General features: G+C 44.5%; 1 protein-coding gene across 6 annotated transcripts; it reads left to right on the top strand.

Moving 5' to 3' along the window:
* On the top strand, positions 289–12,989 carry MORN4 (MORN repeat containing 4). 6 transcript variants are annotated; one of them, XM_018041496.1, is made up of 7 exons: positions 289–446; positions 2,755–2,883; positions 7,652–7,690; positions 7,893–7,985; positions 10,795–10,909; positions 11,331–11,440; positions 11,668–12,989. In XM_018041496.1, exons 4-7 carry the CDS (start codon positions 7,919–7,921, stop codon positions 11,814–11,816), a joined length of 441 nt encoding a protein of 146 aa, XP_017896985.1. In that variant the 5' UTR covers positions 289–446; positions 2,755–2,883; positions 7,652–7,690; positions 7,893–7,918; the 3' UTR covers positions 11,817–12,989. The 6 variants fall into 6 exon arrangements, with proteins under 6 accessions (XP_017896985.1, XP_017896983.1, XP_017896986.1 ...); XM_018041494.1 differs by having other exon boundaries at positions 289–414; XM_018041497.1 differs by lacking the exon at positions 7,652–7,690.

Raw genomic sequence — 14,131 nt, forward strand, 5'->3', positions numbered from 1 at the left:
TGAGCAGGATAGGAGACGCTGGTGTAGGTGGTCATTGCTACTTCTGACTCAGGTTTGGTTTGGTTTGGTTTAGCTAGTTAGCTAGGCTACCCCTGGTAGGTGAGTTCTGAGTTCTCCCGGTGGCTGAGACGTGACTGTAGTTCAGCCCCACCCCTCTTTCGGGTATTCAGCGCAGGGAGCCTGAGACACTGCCCCGCACAAAGATGGCGCAGAGCCCGGGACTGGCCCAATGGGGAGTGGCGTTGCTACCGGTTGCCTAGGTAACAGCCAATGGACTGCGGGAATTGTTCCCAGTGTGGCTACCCAGGATGGCGGCGTCAAGTGGGGCAGGCACTGGAGGTAGCCGCGGAGAGGCAGGTGGCAAGGACGAGCTGGGCGGAACGGAGGTCCGGGCCGCTGCAGCCCGGCGTCGGAGTGAGACGATCATCCTTGAAGCCCCGGCCCAGGTTGACTGGCAGCACGGGTGGGAGGGGGCCGGGAGAGTGTGATCGGGCAAGAGGGACTGGGGAGCCCAGCCCGAAATGACAGGGGCTGAGGAGCGCGGGTCCATCGCCGGGGGTGGGGAGGGGGTGGCACCCGCGGGAGTCCCAAAACCCAGGCTTCCGTCTCTGCTGCGGGGTCTGAGGCCTGAGGGAGCCCATGGCGCCCGGGATGGCGAGAGGGGTGGGTGGGGGCTTTGTGAAGAGCGGATAGCAGACCTGTGTGAGCGGAAGACCCCGCCCGCGTGGAAGAGCTGACCCCGGGTGGAGGGAAGGAGCTGTGCTGAAAGGCTAGGGCCGGTGGGAGAAGAAATGGGGAGGTCGACGAGAAGAGTTGCCTTCTTGCGGTCTAGGGCTTTGTTTGCTCAGCGTTCGCCAGTCACACTTTGGTGGAGAGGCGTCCCGGACACACTCAGTGGGTCTTGGGAAAGGGGATGCTTAAATTAGCTGATGGTGGCATTCCTACGTCTAGCATCTCCAAACTGCTTAGGTACCAGAGGAAGTCACTCGACTATATTAGAACCCAGCCCAGGCATTTTACTTTCTCATGGACTAGAATAGTATCCTGGCAGTCCCCATCGCCCCAAGGCCTCTGGTTTTTTGTTTTGATCTTCTTTCTGGCGTCAGGATTTTCTTTCCACTTTCTCCAATCTTAACTGTCTCACAGTCTTCCTAAATAAGACCTTTATCTAATAGTGATACGTTTGTTTATTTTTCCTGTGGAAGGAAGAATTGTTAAAGTGAAAGAGATTTACAGACTTAAAAGAGAAAATTATTTTAAGTTCACTTAAAATACTTTAAAAAGAACATTTGACTTTTTGTTCTAGGTCTCTTACAAGCCTGATCTTTGTTCATCAAAGCCTTCATTTTCTTCTTTTTGGAATTCTAAAAGCCTAAGAACTGCTTTCCGTATAGCTCAAAGAACTTTGACAAGACTGTGATACCCTGGGGAGGGTGGCTTTAGGAGAACCATGTGATGCTTATTAATATATGTGGATAGTTCAAGTGGATGCCTCAAAAAATATTCTTAAACTGAAAATCTGCTTTCTTTTAGTTTTTTTTTTTTTAATCCTCTGGATTTGGATATATGTTAATTACTGTGGATCCATAAATATTTTTGATCAGTTTGATTTCTGAAATTTTATAAAAAGACAAGTGAAATGGAAACAAAAGTTTTCATCCCTGTCTTCTAGTTCTATTTGGAAATGTTTGGGGCAGGAGAAAATAAAGATAGTGAGGATATAGTGTATTGTGTAGACTAACAGTGTGTTGGTTTATGGGGTAAAAAAAAAGTCATTTTCTTTTAGGTAAATGTTTGGTTTGATCCTTTGCAACCTATCTATCAAGAGAGAAAGGGTGGGCATCTGTTAAGAAGGATGACTTATCTTGACTTTCTAGCTAGATTCCACATATGTATCTGAAGCCTAAACTCCTAGGCCATCTGTTCTCTTTAAAAATATTTTTTGAATAGCTGATACAAATACTGATTTGCATCCTTTATTAAAGTATTGGTTTTTTTTTTAGTCTATATTAGCACTGGCTATACTTCATTAAACTAGATTTGTCTCAATAACTATGATTACTGATAAAGTTCCTTTTTGGGTCAGTAGCTCTACAGCTATTAATTAGCATGGCTAATTACAGAAGTCATAAATGAAAACCCTGACACTCAGGCAGTGACAATATCAATTATTTGGACACATGTAGAAGTTTCTATTCGAGTGTGTTCAACCATGGCCTGAGAGGAATGGAGTGTACGTCTGCTTCCTTTAATTAGCACTTCTGATTATGTTCTTGGGAACTGACATCATTTTGACAAGCAACTATTGAAGTTTGCTCTATCACCCTAAAACAAAAAGGAATGAGAATTTGTAGTACCTGCAGACATACTACATTCAAAACAAATGGAAAAGGACAGTGGCAGGGTTAGGTTGAGAGATGATGTTTCAGTTACAATTGCTGTATAACAAATTACCTCAAAATTAGCTGCTTAAAACCTGCCATATGATGCTCACAGATCCTGTGAGTCAGGAATTCGGAGAGGGCATCATGGCAATGACCTCACTCTGTTCCATGATACCTCAGCTGAGATGCAGGTTCAATAGCTGGGAGCTGGAATCATTCTGAAAGCTCCTTTACTCACTCCTGGTGCCTAGGCTAGGGTGGTTCAGAGATGAGGACTGCTCACTGAAAGCACCAGCGCATGTGACCTATGTAGCCCAGCCTCTGAGCATGGTAGCCTCAGGATAATCAAACTACTCCTGTGATGTCTCAGGTCTCAGAGCTCAAGTGTACCAGTGAGCAAGATGGACACTGCATCACCTTTTATGATCTAACCTCAGAACACATCATCACTTCCATCACCTATTGGTTGAAGCAATCACAAGCCTGGCCAGATTCATAGGTGAGTTAGACACAAGTTTTTGATGGGACAGTGGCAAGGTCAAATTGTAAAAGAACGTGTAAGACAGGAAATATGGTCGCAAATATCTTCGGAAAATGCAGTCCATTCTATTTGGTAATGAGAAGCTAATCTTTCATTTCTTTGGCTTCTTTGAAATGTTTAGGATATATTTCCCCAAAGCTAACAACATATTGAAAGAGTGGCTAGGTTTACAACTGGAAGGGCTGGCTAGTACTTGGTCCGTAGATAATCCTCAAGTTTTAGAAAAGCATTATTCCCTTTCAGGTTCCTTCTACTGGTGGGATGCCACTGTTTGGAAATTTCATACAAGAAAAAGTAAACATGCAAGAGACTGAGCTGCTGTGTCCTCAGTCTTATTCCTCAACATGCACTCCTTCCAAAACTTTGAAGACAAATTAGCTGCTTCTTAACATTTAAAGGGAATGTCCTTAACATCATCTTCCTGTGGAAATAATGATTTTGTGTTTATGTATCAGAACAGTTGTTTAGTTTCAATATTTAGTAGAAGATGTAACCATTCATATTCTGATTTGTTTTGAAGGAATGAAATAGTACCATACCATTTATACCATAGCTGACACTTTTCGTTCTCAGATGTAATTATTTCTGGGAAGAGCCAATGGTAGCCTCTAGCTGTCAGCATGTCTGTCTGTACTGGAAAGAGTTTTCCTCTTTAGTTTTGATGGCAAACTGCCTCTCTTCCTCTCATTAATGTATTTGCCATGGAGTCATGTTGACCTCTACCCCAGGCATACTCTGGTGCTGGGTTGATTATAAGAAGCTTGTGAGCCTGAAATTAGATGCTGACCTTGTGGAACGTTGATGCGACAGAGATGGTATACCAGATGCCAGCATCACCTCACTGAGAAATAGACCCTAGAGGTATTGAGGGCATTAAGACAAGAAAATGATCCTTGTCTTGGGATGTCTTCTACTATTTAAGGGACCCTGGATATGGAGCTCCTGAGTAACTGGAAAATTGAGAAAAATCCCTGGTGAATCTATGGGAATGACTCTGCAGTGAAGTGAAAGTCACTCAGTCGTGTCCAGCTCTTTGCTACCCCGTGGACTATGGCCCACCAGGCTCCTCTGTCCATGGGATTCTCCAGGCAAGAATACTGGAGTGGGTTGCTATGCCCTCCTCCAGGGGATCTTCCCAACCCAGGGATCGAACCCGGGTCTCCTGCATCGCAGGCAGATTTGTTATGGTCTGAGCTACCTAGGAACCCTCTAAACATCACCTAAAGAATTTCCACAAAGCTGGCCTTCATTATAGAGGTAGAAATTAATATCCCTGTGTATTTGGGTGAGAGCACAGGGCTTCTGCTCTGTTCAGGCCAGGCTGTCTTCACATCAGATCACTTACAAGCTTTTAACATCTGTATCAAAATCATTATGACATAGGCCAAAATTAGAATATCCCATAAGGCACTGATAAAGAATAGATGAGTGGCTTTAATTTACTCTTCTACTCAGTACTTACCTCATTAGTCAAAATTGTTGATTTTTTTTCCAAAATATTATTTGAATCTGTAAGGAAACACAAAAGATTCTGAATAGCCAAAGTAATCTTAAGAAAGACAACAAAGCTGAAACTATCATGCTTCCTGATTTCAAACTGTACTACAAAGCTAGAGTGATCAAAATAGTACGTACAGGCACAAAAACAGGCACACAGATATAGAATAGAGAGCAGAGAAATGAACCCACATGTATATGGGCAACTAGTCTACCACAAAAGAGGCAAGAATATACAATGGAGAAAAGATAGCCTCTTCAGTAAATTGTGTTGGGAATACTGGGCAGCTACCTGCAAAGGAATCAAATTGGACTACTCTCACACCATGTACGAATGAACAAACCCTCAAGATGGAGTAAAGACTTAAATTTAAGTTGTGACACCACAAAACTCCTAGAAGAAAAGATAGGCAGCATGGTCTTTGACATCAGTCTTAGCAATAATTTTTGGATATGTCTCCTCAGGCAAGAGAAACAAAAGCAAAAATTAACAAATGGGACTAAAACTAAAAAGCTTTTGCACAGTGAAGGAACCCTATCAACAAAATGAAAAGGCCACCTACTAAATAGGAGAAGATATTTGCAAACAATGTATTTGATGAAAAAATACAAAATATACAAAGAACTCATAAATCTCAGTATCAAAAAAGCAAACAACCTGATTAAAAATGAGCAGAGAGCCTGAATAGATATTTTTCCAAAGAAGATGTACAGGTGGCCAACATCACTAACCATCAGGGAAATGCAAATCAAAACCACAATGAGAAGACTTGCCTGGTGGCCCAGTGGTGAAGAATCTGCCTGCCAGTGCTGGGGACATGGGTTTGATCCCTGGTCCAGGAGGAGTCCACATGTTGAGAGGCATCTAAGCCCATGGGCCACAACTCCCGAAGCCCACACACTCTAGAGCCTGCGCTCTGCAACAAGAGAAGCCACTGCCATGAGCAGTCTGTGCACCGCAACCAGGGGATAGCCCCAGCTAGCTGCAACCAGAGAAAGCCTGTGCACAGCAATTAAGACCCAGCACTGCCATAAATAAACAAATAATTTTTTTAAAAATATTTTTTAAAACCCACAGTGAGCTATTACTTCACACCTGTTAGAATGACTGTTATCAAAATACAACAAATTATAGGTGTTGGCAAGGATGTGAGAAAAGGGAAACCTTGGGTACTATTGATGGGAGTGTAAATTGGTACAGCCACTATGGAAAAAACAGTATGGTAGTTCCTCAAAAAATTAGAAACAGAGTTACCGTACGATCCAATACTACCACTCCTGGGTATTTATCTGAAGAAAAGGAAAACACTAATTAGAAAAGATATGCACCCCTATGTTCATTGCAACATTGTTTACAATAGCCAAAATATGGACACAATCTAAGTGCCCATCAATAGATGAATGGGTAAAGAAGATGTACATGTTAATGTATATGTATATATCTGGTAGAATACCACTCAGCCATAATAAAGAATGAAATCTTGCCATTTGTGACAGTATGGATGGACCTAGAGGGTATTATGCTAAAATGAAATACGTCAGATAAAAACAAATGCCATGTGATTTCACTTATACATGGTATTTACAAAACAAAAATAGATGAATGAACATAACAAAACAGAAACAGTTACAGAGAACAAGCAAGATAGTTGCCAGAGGAGAGGGCATAAGAAGAGAAAGAGAAAGAAAGAGAAATAGGGATTGTATGTTAAAAATCATATCAAATCATTCTGTTTATCTGTTTATATTTAATTATGTTTTGAGTATCTTATGTTTTGAGTATCTTCTTATAGAATATCCTTGAAGATAAACATTCTTTTACCACTCATATGAAGCTATACCTGGCCAGTCTCCAAATGTTATCGGTTGTTTTCATTTATCCTGTGCCATATCTAATGATCATTCCTGCTCCCATTACCCTGGGCTTTCCTTGTGGCTCAACTGGGAAAGAATCCTTCTGCAATGCGGGAGACCTGGGTTTGATACCTGGGTTGGAAAGAACCTCTGGAGAAGAGAACAGCTACCCACTCCAGTATTCTGGCCTGGAGAATTCCATGGACTGTATAGTCTATAAGGTCACAAAGAGTCAGACACGACTGAGCGACTTTCACTTTCACTTTACCCTATTATCTCCCTAGTTCAGGCCTTAGGAGCTCAAACCTGGGTATATCAGTTAGCTTTTGCTGGGTGTGTTATTACACACCGTCCTCAAATTATAGTGGCTAAAACAACAACCATTCCTTTAGTCTGTGATTCTGTGGGTGTGTAATTCAGGGCTGAGCTCAGGAGGGCAGCTCTTCCGGTCCTGCCTGAGCTCACCCAGGCATCTGCAGTCCGCAAGTCAGATAACCCACCCAGATCCAATGGGCAGAGAAATAAATAACCTGCCTCTTAGTGGAGGATCTGCCATGTCATGTTGCAAAGGCATGGATGGAGGGAGAATATGTCAAGTGCATTTTTACAGTTGACTAAACGATCCCATCTCTTGTAGCTTTTCTGGCTGTAGGCTTTTGCTGTTCCAACCCATCCTGCTTCCTTCTGCCACATTCATTTTCCTTAGACTCTGCTTTCTTAGTTTGTGTTGTAACCCCCAGAGGTTTCTTCTTTTCCCCTACCTTATCAGCCATCAACCCTTCTGCCTAGTTTCCAAAGGTCTCATTAAGCTGGCCTGACCCTAAAAGCAGAGACATGGTACAGGGGGGAAAGAACTGGTGGCAGTCGGGGAGGCATGGGCACCGTCATCGTCACTGCTCACTAAACTAGTTCTTAACCTCTTTGGGTTTCTGTTTTCTCCAAATGGTTCTCCCTCCAAAATGAGAGGGTTTGGATTCTTTTCAGATTTAAGATTTAGGCTGGGTGTACATAAATGAATTTACTTCCCATTACTCTGTAAATAAACCTTCAAGACCTGGCTTCTTATTTCCCACTGCAACATGTCACGTTTATGTTGCTCTTGGTGCTTTCATCCCTGTGTTTTTTCAGTCTGGTATTGCCCTTTGCATTCTTCACTGCTTGTTTTAAATCCTGCCCATCCCTTGTCTTTGTAATCTCTGCCATCCAGTTTGACATTTAATTATATTATCTCTCATATTACTCAGTGTTTCAGTTGTTACTTTTACCAACTAGACTACAAACTCGTCAAAGGACAAGACTATATTTTATGCATTGACTAAGCACATAGTAGGTATCAAGCAAATGCTTAAAGGTTAATCCTAAATTTCCATCCTAGGTCTTAGAAGATTAGAACTGGCTGAAACTTTTGAGACAAGTAAGAGGATAAGACTGTTTGGGCAGAGGTGGTGGTGGTGGTGGTGGTGGTGGTGGTTGGGGGTGGGGATTTTTGTTAATTGTACTCAAGGTAGTTCATGCTTACCAGGCTGGTAGCCTTTAGAAGGTATCTATAAAATTGCTCTCCAGGCCTTTCCTCCAGCCATCCTATGACACTGGCTCTCCTCTGTTGTTTCTTGCAGATTTTATCCTGTTGTAAGCTGTCACCATGACCCTGACAAAAGGTTCCTTCACTTACTCCAGCGGAGAGGAGTATCGTGGCGAGTGGAAGGAGGGTGAGAGAGGACCCATGGGGGACATCCAGTGATGAACCCTTCATTTGGCTGAAGGAGAAATACATGAGGACATATGAGCAAGCTTTATGAGACTTCATTTCTATATCCAGGATTTAATCCAAATATTGCCTTTCCTTTATTCAATGTTAGGATTATAAATAAAGGAATTGGAAAATGCTACTACTATGTCAACCTCCAAAAATAAGTTAAATGTTCCCACTTCTAAATTTTAAGTGTTTTAGCACTCGTTTATTTTTTATTTTTTGCCATGCCTCATGGCTTGCAGAATCTTAGTTTCCTGACCAGGGATGGAACCTGGGCCCTCAGCAGTGAAAGCGCTGGATCCTAAGCACTGGACGACCAGGGAACCACCCTCCCGCCCCCAAGCACTCTTTTTCTCCTTTCACAGTATTATTTGGGAATTGTTTTTACAACTGCTAATGTACTCAGCAAAACAAAATGAATGATTTTTAGTGCCTGTAAATTAGAAAGTATAAATTCATTGCAATGACTTGCTTCTAGGGAATCTTAAGAAGTTAAGGAGGAAATTAGGGCAGACACTTAAGAGAAGATGACGTCCATGGCCTTGAGTTTCCTGTGACAGCTCATTACACTTGAAAGTATCTATTCACAGGCATGGCAGAATTCCTCAGAGCCTGGGACTACACAGGAAGCAGGCTAATAATGTTCAGCTTGGAAACAGTCTGGCCACTTAAAAGTCTCATGGGTCCAATCCTAGCAAGCCAGGAACTGCCCTGAGGAGACTAGACTCTTTATAGTTGTGCCAGTGAAGAGCAGTTCACACCGTTTCCAGACACCTCACTTTTTTCCTGGTAGATCCCTGCAGCTGATGAATTCTTGAGATTTGAGGGGAGAAATTGTGCATATGGGACGTGACCTTACCTCCATACATCCCAGCCTTTTCTCCTGCCTCCCAAACTGCTCTCGCCTTCAAGGTGACCTTTCCGAGGCGAGTCTTCCTGAGGCTCTGCCGGGCAGCCTCTATCCACCAAAAGAGCTGCCTGGTACCCTGAAAGGCATTGCTGCTTCTCCAGCATCTTACTCTGCTCTCTGGCCAGTCCAGTGGGTAAGCACAGCCCTGCTGATGGAGCAAAGCTCAACCAGTCTTGCCAGTCAGGTTGTTAGGTTTGCCGCGCAGCTTCATAGTCTCAGAGGGTACTTCAGTTTTTTCTTAGACTGGCAAAGTAGTTAAGTATCAAGGGCTCCCGAGTCAAGGTGCTGACTGTGTTTGCTGTCTAGCTCTGCCTCTTAGTTGCTCTGTGATCTTGAGTACCTTTTTTTTTAGCTTCCCCTTGCCTTGGTTTCTGCATCTGTTAATGGGAACAATAGGGGTTTTCCCTGGCAGTCCAGTCGTAGAGACTCTGCACTTCCATTGCAGGGGATGTGGGTTTGATCCCTGGTCAGGGAGCTAAGATCCCATATGCCGCATGTTGTAGCAAAAAAAAAAAAAGTGGAAATAATATTGTTATTTGTTTTTAATAAATAGTATTTAAGTATTTATAAATAAATTTATAAATAAATAGTATTAAGTATTAAGTATTAAATAATATTATATTAAATAATAGTATTTAAGAAATAGTATCGTGCCTACCTCCTAAGGTTGTTGTAATGATCAAATTAGATGATAAATACAAAGTGTTTGAAAGAGTCCCTGGCACACAGTGAAGGCCCTGTAAACATTAGCTATTGTGATTTTTATTAAAAAAAATTTTTTTTTTAGCTATTGTGATTTTTAAGTGCTCTCTTACCTTCATACTTAGATCTGCTCCAAATCTGATGGCTGTTGCTGGCCAAAATCTTGGCTTTCTCTGCCCACCCAATCCAAATAAAAAAATGTGGAGACAGAGTTTGGAGGAAATAGAAAGGTGGCTTTAATTCTCAGCAGGCAGAGAGGGAAACACAGTAGGCTCATGCCTCAAGAGCTGTGCCCCCTCTGCTTCATGAGGAGTCTGTGGGCTTACAGAAGATGAGGGCTTGCAGTCAGGGGTCTGTGATGAGGAGCGAAGGTGTAAGAATCTTGTATTCTTCCTCTTGCACTGTTTCAAAAACAGTCATAGGCTGGCATCAGTATCCCAGTAATTGAGTCTGGCCGTCCTGTGGCCCTGCCCCTTCTTTCTGATATGTAAAAAGAGAAAAACTACAAGAGGTGGTTTGCAGAGAGAGCGCTATAAGGTAAGCACCAGATACAGGATGTAAGTAGCACAGAGTCAAGGGCTTCCCGGGTGGTGCTCATGATAAAGAACCTGCCTGCCAGTGCAGGAGACATGAGAGACGTGGGTTCAATCCTCTGGAGGAGGGCACGGCAACCCACTCCAGTATTCTTGCCTGGAGAATCCCATGGACAGAGGAGCCTGGTGGGCTATGGTCCATAGGGTCACAAAGAGTTGGACGCGACTGAGGCGACTTAGCCCGCATGCATGCAAAGGATAATAAGTGCAAAATGTAGCTCATGCAGAGTTCGGGGGCAGAAAAGCAATTTCAGTTACAGACGACAGATTAGGAAAAGTTAAAGTAAAAACTGGGAGTGTTCAGGCCTGTTCACTGTTCTCTTTATCTTCTTTGATCTCAGGAAAGGGAAAGAAAAACTCACTGCTCTTTTTTCCTTTTCACTGCAACGATCCTTGGAGCCAAGTTATTACTCTGGGCAATGGTTCTCTGCCCTGCTAATGTCACTGTTTCTCTTCTTTCCTTTGTGGGTGGGGTGATGCAAGGCAAAGGATGTTAGACAGTGACAGAGGACCCTGAAGCTGCCCCATCCCAACCTGACGCCCGTCTTCTCTTTGCTCAGGCCGCAGACATGGTTTTGGTCAACTGATGTTTGCAGATGGTGGCACCTACCTGGGCCATTTTGAGAATGGGCTCTTTAATGGCTTCGGGGTACTGACCTTCTCAGATGGCTCAAGGTGGGTACCTGGTCATTCTTTTCCCAACCTTAGACAAGGGAAGGGAAGCTCTGATCTAAAGATGATAGCGAGAAACACCTGGTCAAATCTGAGCTTGTCCCTGACTCTCTGAAAACAGGCAAGGAGTAGCATTCGTTCTTTTACTGGTTACTTTATAAAGACATCTAAACTTTGAGATGGCAAGGAGGGCAGTGACCTCTCAGCCCACCACTGTGCTCTTTGGTTGTTTCCTCGAGATTAGAGCCTCATATCATTTGGGCTCTCTGACTCCTCTCTGCTGGGTAAGATGGGGTGAGCGGGGTGGGGGGAGCTCTGGAAGAGTAGAATCAGCTTTGCTCCTTAGCGTTAATAAACCACATGTTTGGTGTTGGTAGCTGCCTGACTCAGTTATCCTGAAGGCTGACATCTCACGTTTCCCCAGGTATGAGGGGGAGTTTGCCCAGGGCAAGTTCAACGGCGTCGGAGTCTTCATTCGACATGACAACATGACCTTTGAGGGAGAATTCAAAAACGGCAGAGTGGACGGTTTGGGTAAGTTGCCAACCAGCAGGACAGGTGACCAAGGCGAGTGTAAATGGGTGGCAGGACACCTTTGCAGCTTTAATCCTTCTGTGGACACCCAGCAATACAGAGTGCTGTGTTCCTGGACTGAGCACCCAAGAGCTGCAAATTTTCTCTCCTCGGCTCCAACGTAGCAATCTGGCCTCCGAGCCACAAATGCCACCGTCACACCCTTATTTTCTCTGTCCCCCTCAAAGGCCTGCTGACTTTCCCTGATGGTTCTCATGGAATACCCCGCAATGAAGGTCTGTTCGAGAACAACAAGCTTTTGCGGCGTGAGAAGTGCTCGGCGGTGGTCCAGCGGGCCCAGAGCGCCTCCAAGTCAGCCCGGAGCCTCACTGCCTGACGGGGGCTGTGCCTGGCTGACAGCAACACCCGCCACCCGCTCAGGGTGGACAGATGAACCCAACGTGAGAGGAGGTGAAAATGACCGTGGAGCAGAAGCCCTGGGAGGGGCCTGTCACCCGCAAGGCAGGGCTCTGGCCACAGGAGGTCTGAGGCTCGGGCCACTGCAGCAGTGGCCGCCCAGCGTGTCCTTCCCCTCTCTTACTCATTGGTACTTCTGTCCCTAACACCGGAGACCACCCGGGGCAGACTGGCTGCTGCCTTTCTCCTTCATTTTCTGCCAAGTGATGCAGAATCTCTTCCTTCTGCCTCTATTTGGTGCAGGTGATCCCAGCCCCAGATGAGGGCCAAGTGCTCAGTGCTCTGTGAGAAATGAGGAAAACAATAGGGTTGGGCTTGACAGTATAGCGGTCCCGTGAAAGTCAAGGCCAGAGCTTTTCTGTATGTTGCCCTGCATTCCTGGTTGGCATCACGGCCCCAGGCCTCCCGCTTTGTCTGACCAGCCTGGTCCTGTGTCTGCTTGTTGCCCCTGTGAAGCGTTCGGTGAAGTGCTGTCTTCTTCTCCCTTGACCTTACAAGCTGTCTTCCTACCCTAAGTTCCAGCAGGTAATCTGTGCCCCTCTCTCCTTCCTTAGACATGGGAAAGGATCCTTTTAGTCAGAAAGAAACCGATGTAAACAGTCATCTTATAGCTTGTAAATATTACTTACTCCAAGTCAAGGGCAGACATCTCTGGGTCACATCAGGCCTTGTCATGGAGTGAACTGAATCCTCCAGGATAGCTTGGGCTGACACAGCTCCTCCTCAGTGGACCAGTAGGTCAGACCCACCTCAACCCCTTGGGGTTCAGGTAGAATTTGACCCATCTTGGGAAGGCAGTGAACTCAAAGAGCATTTGGTTCACTGTAACTCTTCCACCATGAGCCTTGGCCATCAGGCCTAGGGATCAGATCTGGATTGATTGGACTCCTGCACAGTTCATCACAGAGGCCTCCAGTTACCCTGGGATCCCCAAATGCCCCACCCCATCCCCAGCCCCTTATCCTCACACTGAATGTCTCCTCAACAGCAGATTGTGGTGGAAGTGATAGTTGTGTGCCTCTATTTATTCTCTGCGTTATAGTGTGGAAACAAGTGCTTATGAGGAATAAACAAATCGCCAGAACTACCTATACTTGGTTTTCCTGACTCTTGCTCTACATCTGTATGGATATTGGCCCATTTGCTATTTCTAAAAGTTAGTCATAGGTGAGGCTTGGAAACTGAGGGTTGCACACTTTACTATGAAATATCATCTAACTCTGCAAGGTAGGTACATGCAGAATTTTAAAAAAAGAATGCAAACAAACAACAGCAGACAGGCTGAGGTTGCCCTAACTAGTGAGTGGCAGAGCTGGGTAGGATTTGTATCTGGGACTTTTTGGCTCCAAAGCACTTTCCCCACAGTACTCATCTTGAACATCAGGGTGCCCAAGTCCTGAGACAGGTTATCGTCCCACCTGCTGGTTATCTCTGGCAACTCTTTGCACAATCACCTGCCACACTAACCCTTTCACATGCATGATCTTGTAAGTCCTGAGAGGAAGGTACCATTATTAATCCTGCTATCACCGATGAGGTTCAGGGTATTTACATAGTTTTCCAGGATCTTGCTGACACTAAGGCATCTCCAGATCCAAGAACTTAAGCCCAGTCAGTTTAAGCTCAAAGGCTGAGCTCTTCACCAGTACACCAGCCTGCCTCCCTAGCCCTACCTTTTTGCCCCATTCCTGAACCTGATTCTCCTCAGCCCAGATCCTCTAGAAGTCAACTGTGAGAAGAGCCCAGATGCTAAGCCCCAAGCTTCTAAGTGTCAGCCAGATGCCCAGTTTCTGTTGAAGATTGATACCTTTTATATTCTGTCCTCTAGACCTTGCCCTAAACAAGGATTTGTTTACCTTTCTTTTTAACCAGAGTAGTTTTTTAAAAAGTTCATCTCAGGTTTCCTGCTGCTAGTCAGATTATCACTGAATAAGGTTAAACATTTTAGAGAAAAGTGAAAGTGAAGTCGCGTGCCTGACTCTTTGCGACCCCATGAACTGTAGCCCACCAGGTTTCTCCATCCATGGGATTTTCCAGGCAAGAGTACTGGAGTGGGTTGCCATTTCCTTCTCCATAAAAGCAGCCTTTTAAATTAATATGCTAGGTGTTTGTAAATATCTCACTTGAAATGTTTTGCCTCTTACCTCTCCCATGGAAAACTTCATCAAGCTTTTTCCCTAGGGCACCAATAATCGAGTGCTTATGTTTGTGCAGTATTCTTAAAGCCTCTCTCAG

This window comes from Capra hircus, chromosome 26 (genome assembly GCF_001704415.2).
Source record: "Capra hircus breed San Clemente chromosome 26, ASM170441v1, whole genome shotgun sequence".
NCBI lineage: Eukaryota > Metazoa > Chordata > Mammalia > Artiodactyla > Bovidae > Capra > Capra hircus.

Excerpts from the sequence above, each read along its gene's own strand:
- MORN4 (XM_018041496.1), top strand. The coding sequence starts at position 7,919 with ATGACCCTGACAAAAGGTTCCTTCACTTACTCCAGCGGAGAGGAGTAT. Across the intron at positions 10,910-11,330 it reads ACCTTCTCAGATGGCTCAAG|GTATGAGGGGGAGTTTGCCC; the intron begins GTGGGTACCTGG and ends ACGTTTCCCCAG. Across the intron at positions 11,441-11,667 it reads CGGCAGAGTGGACGGTTTGG|GCCTGCTGACTTTCCCTGAT; the intron begins GTAAGTTGCCAA and ends TCCCCCTCAAAG.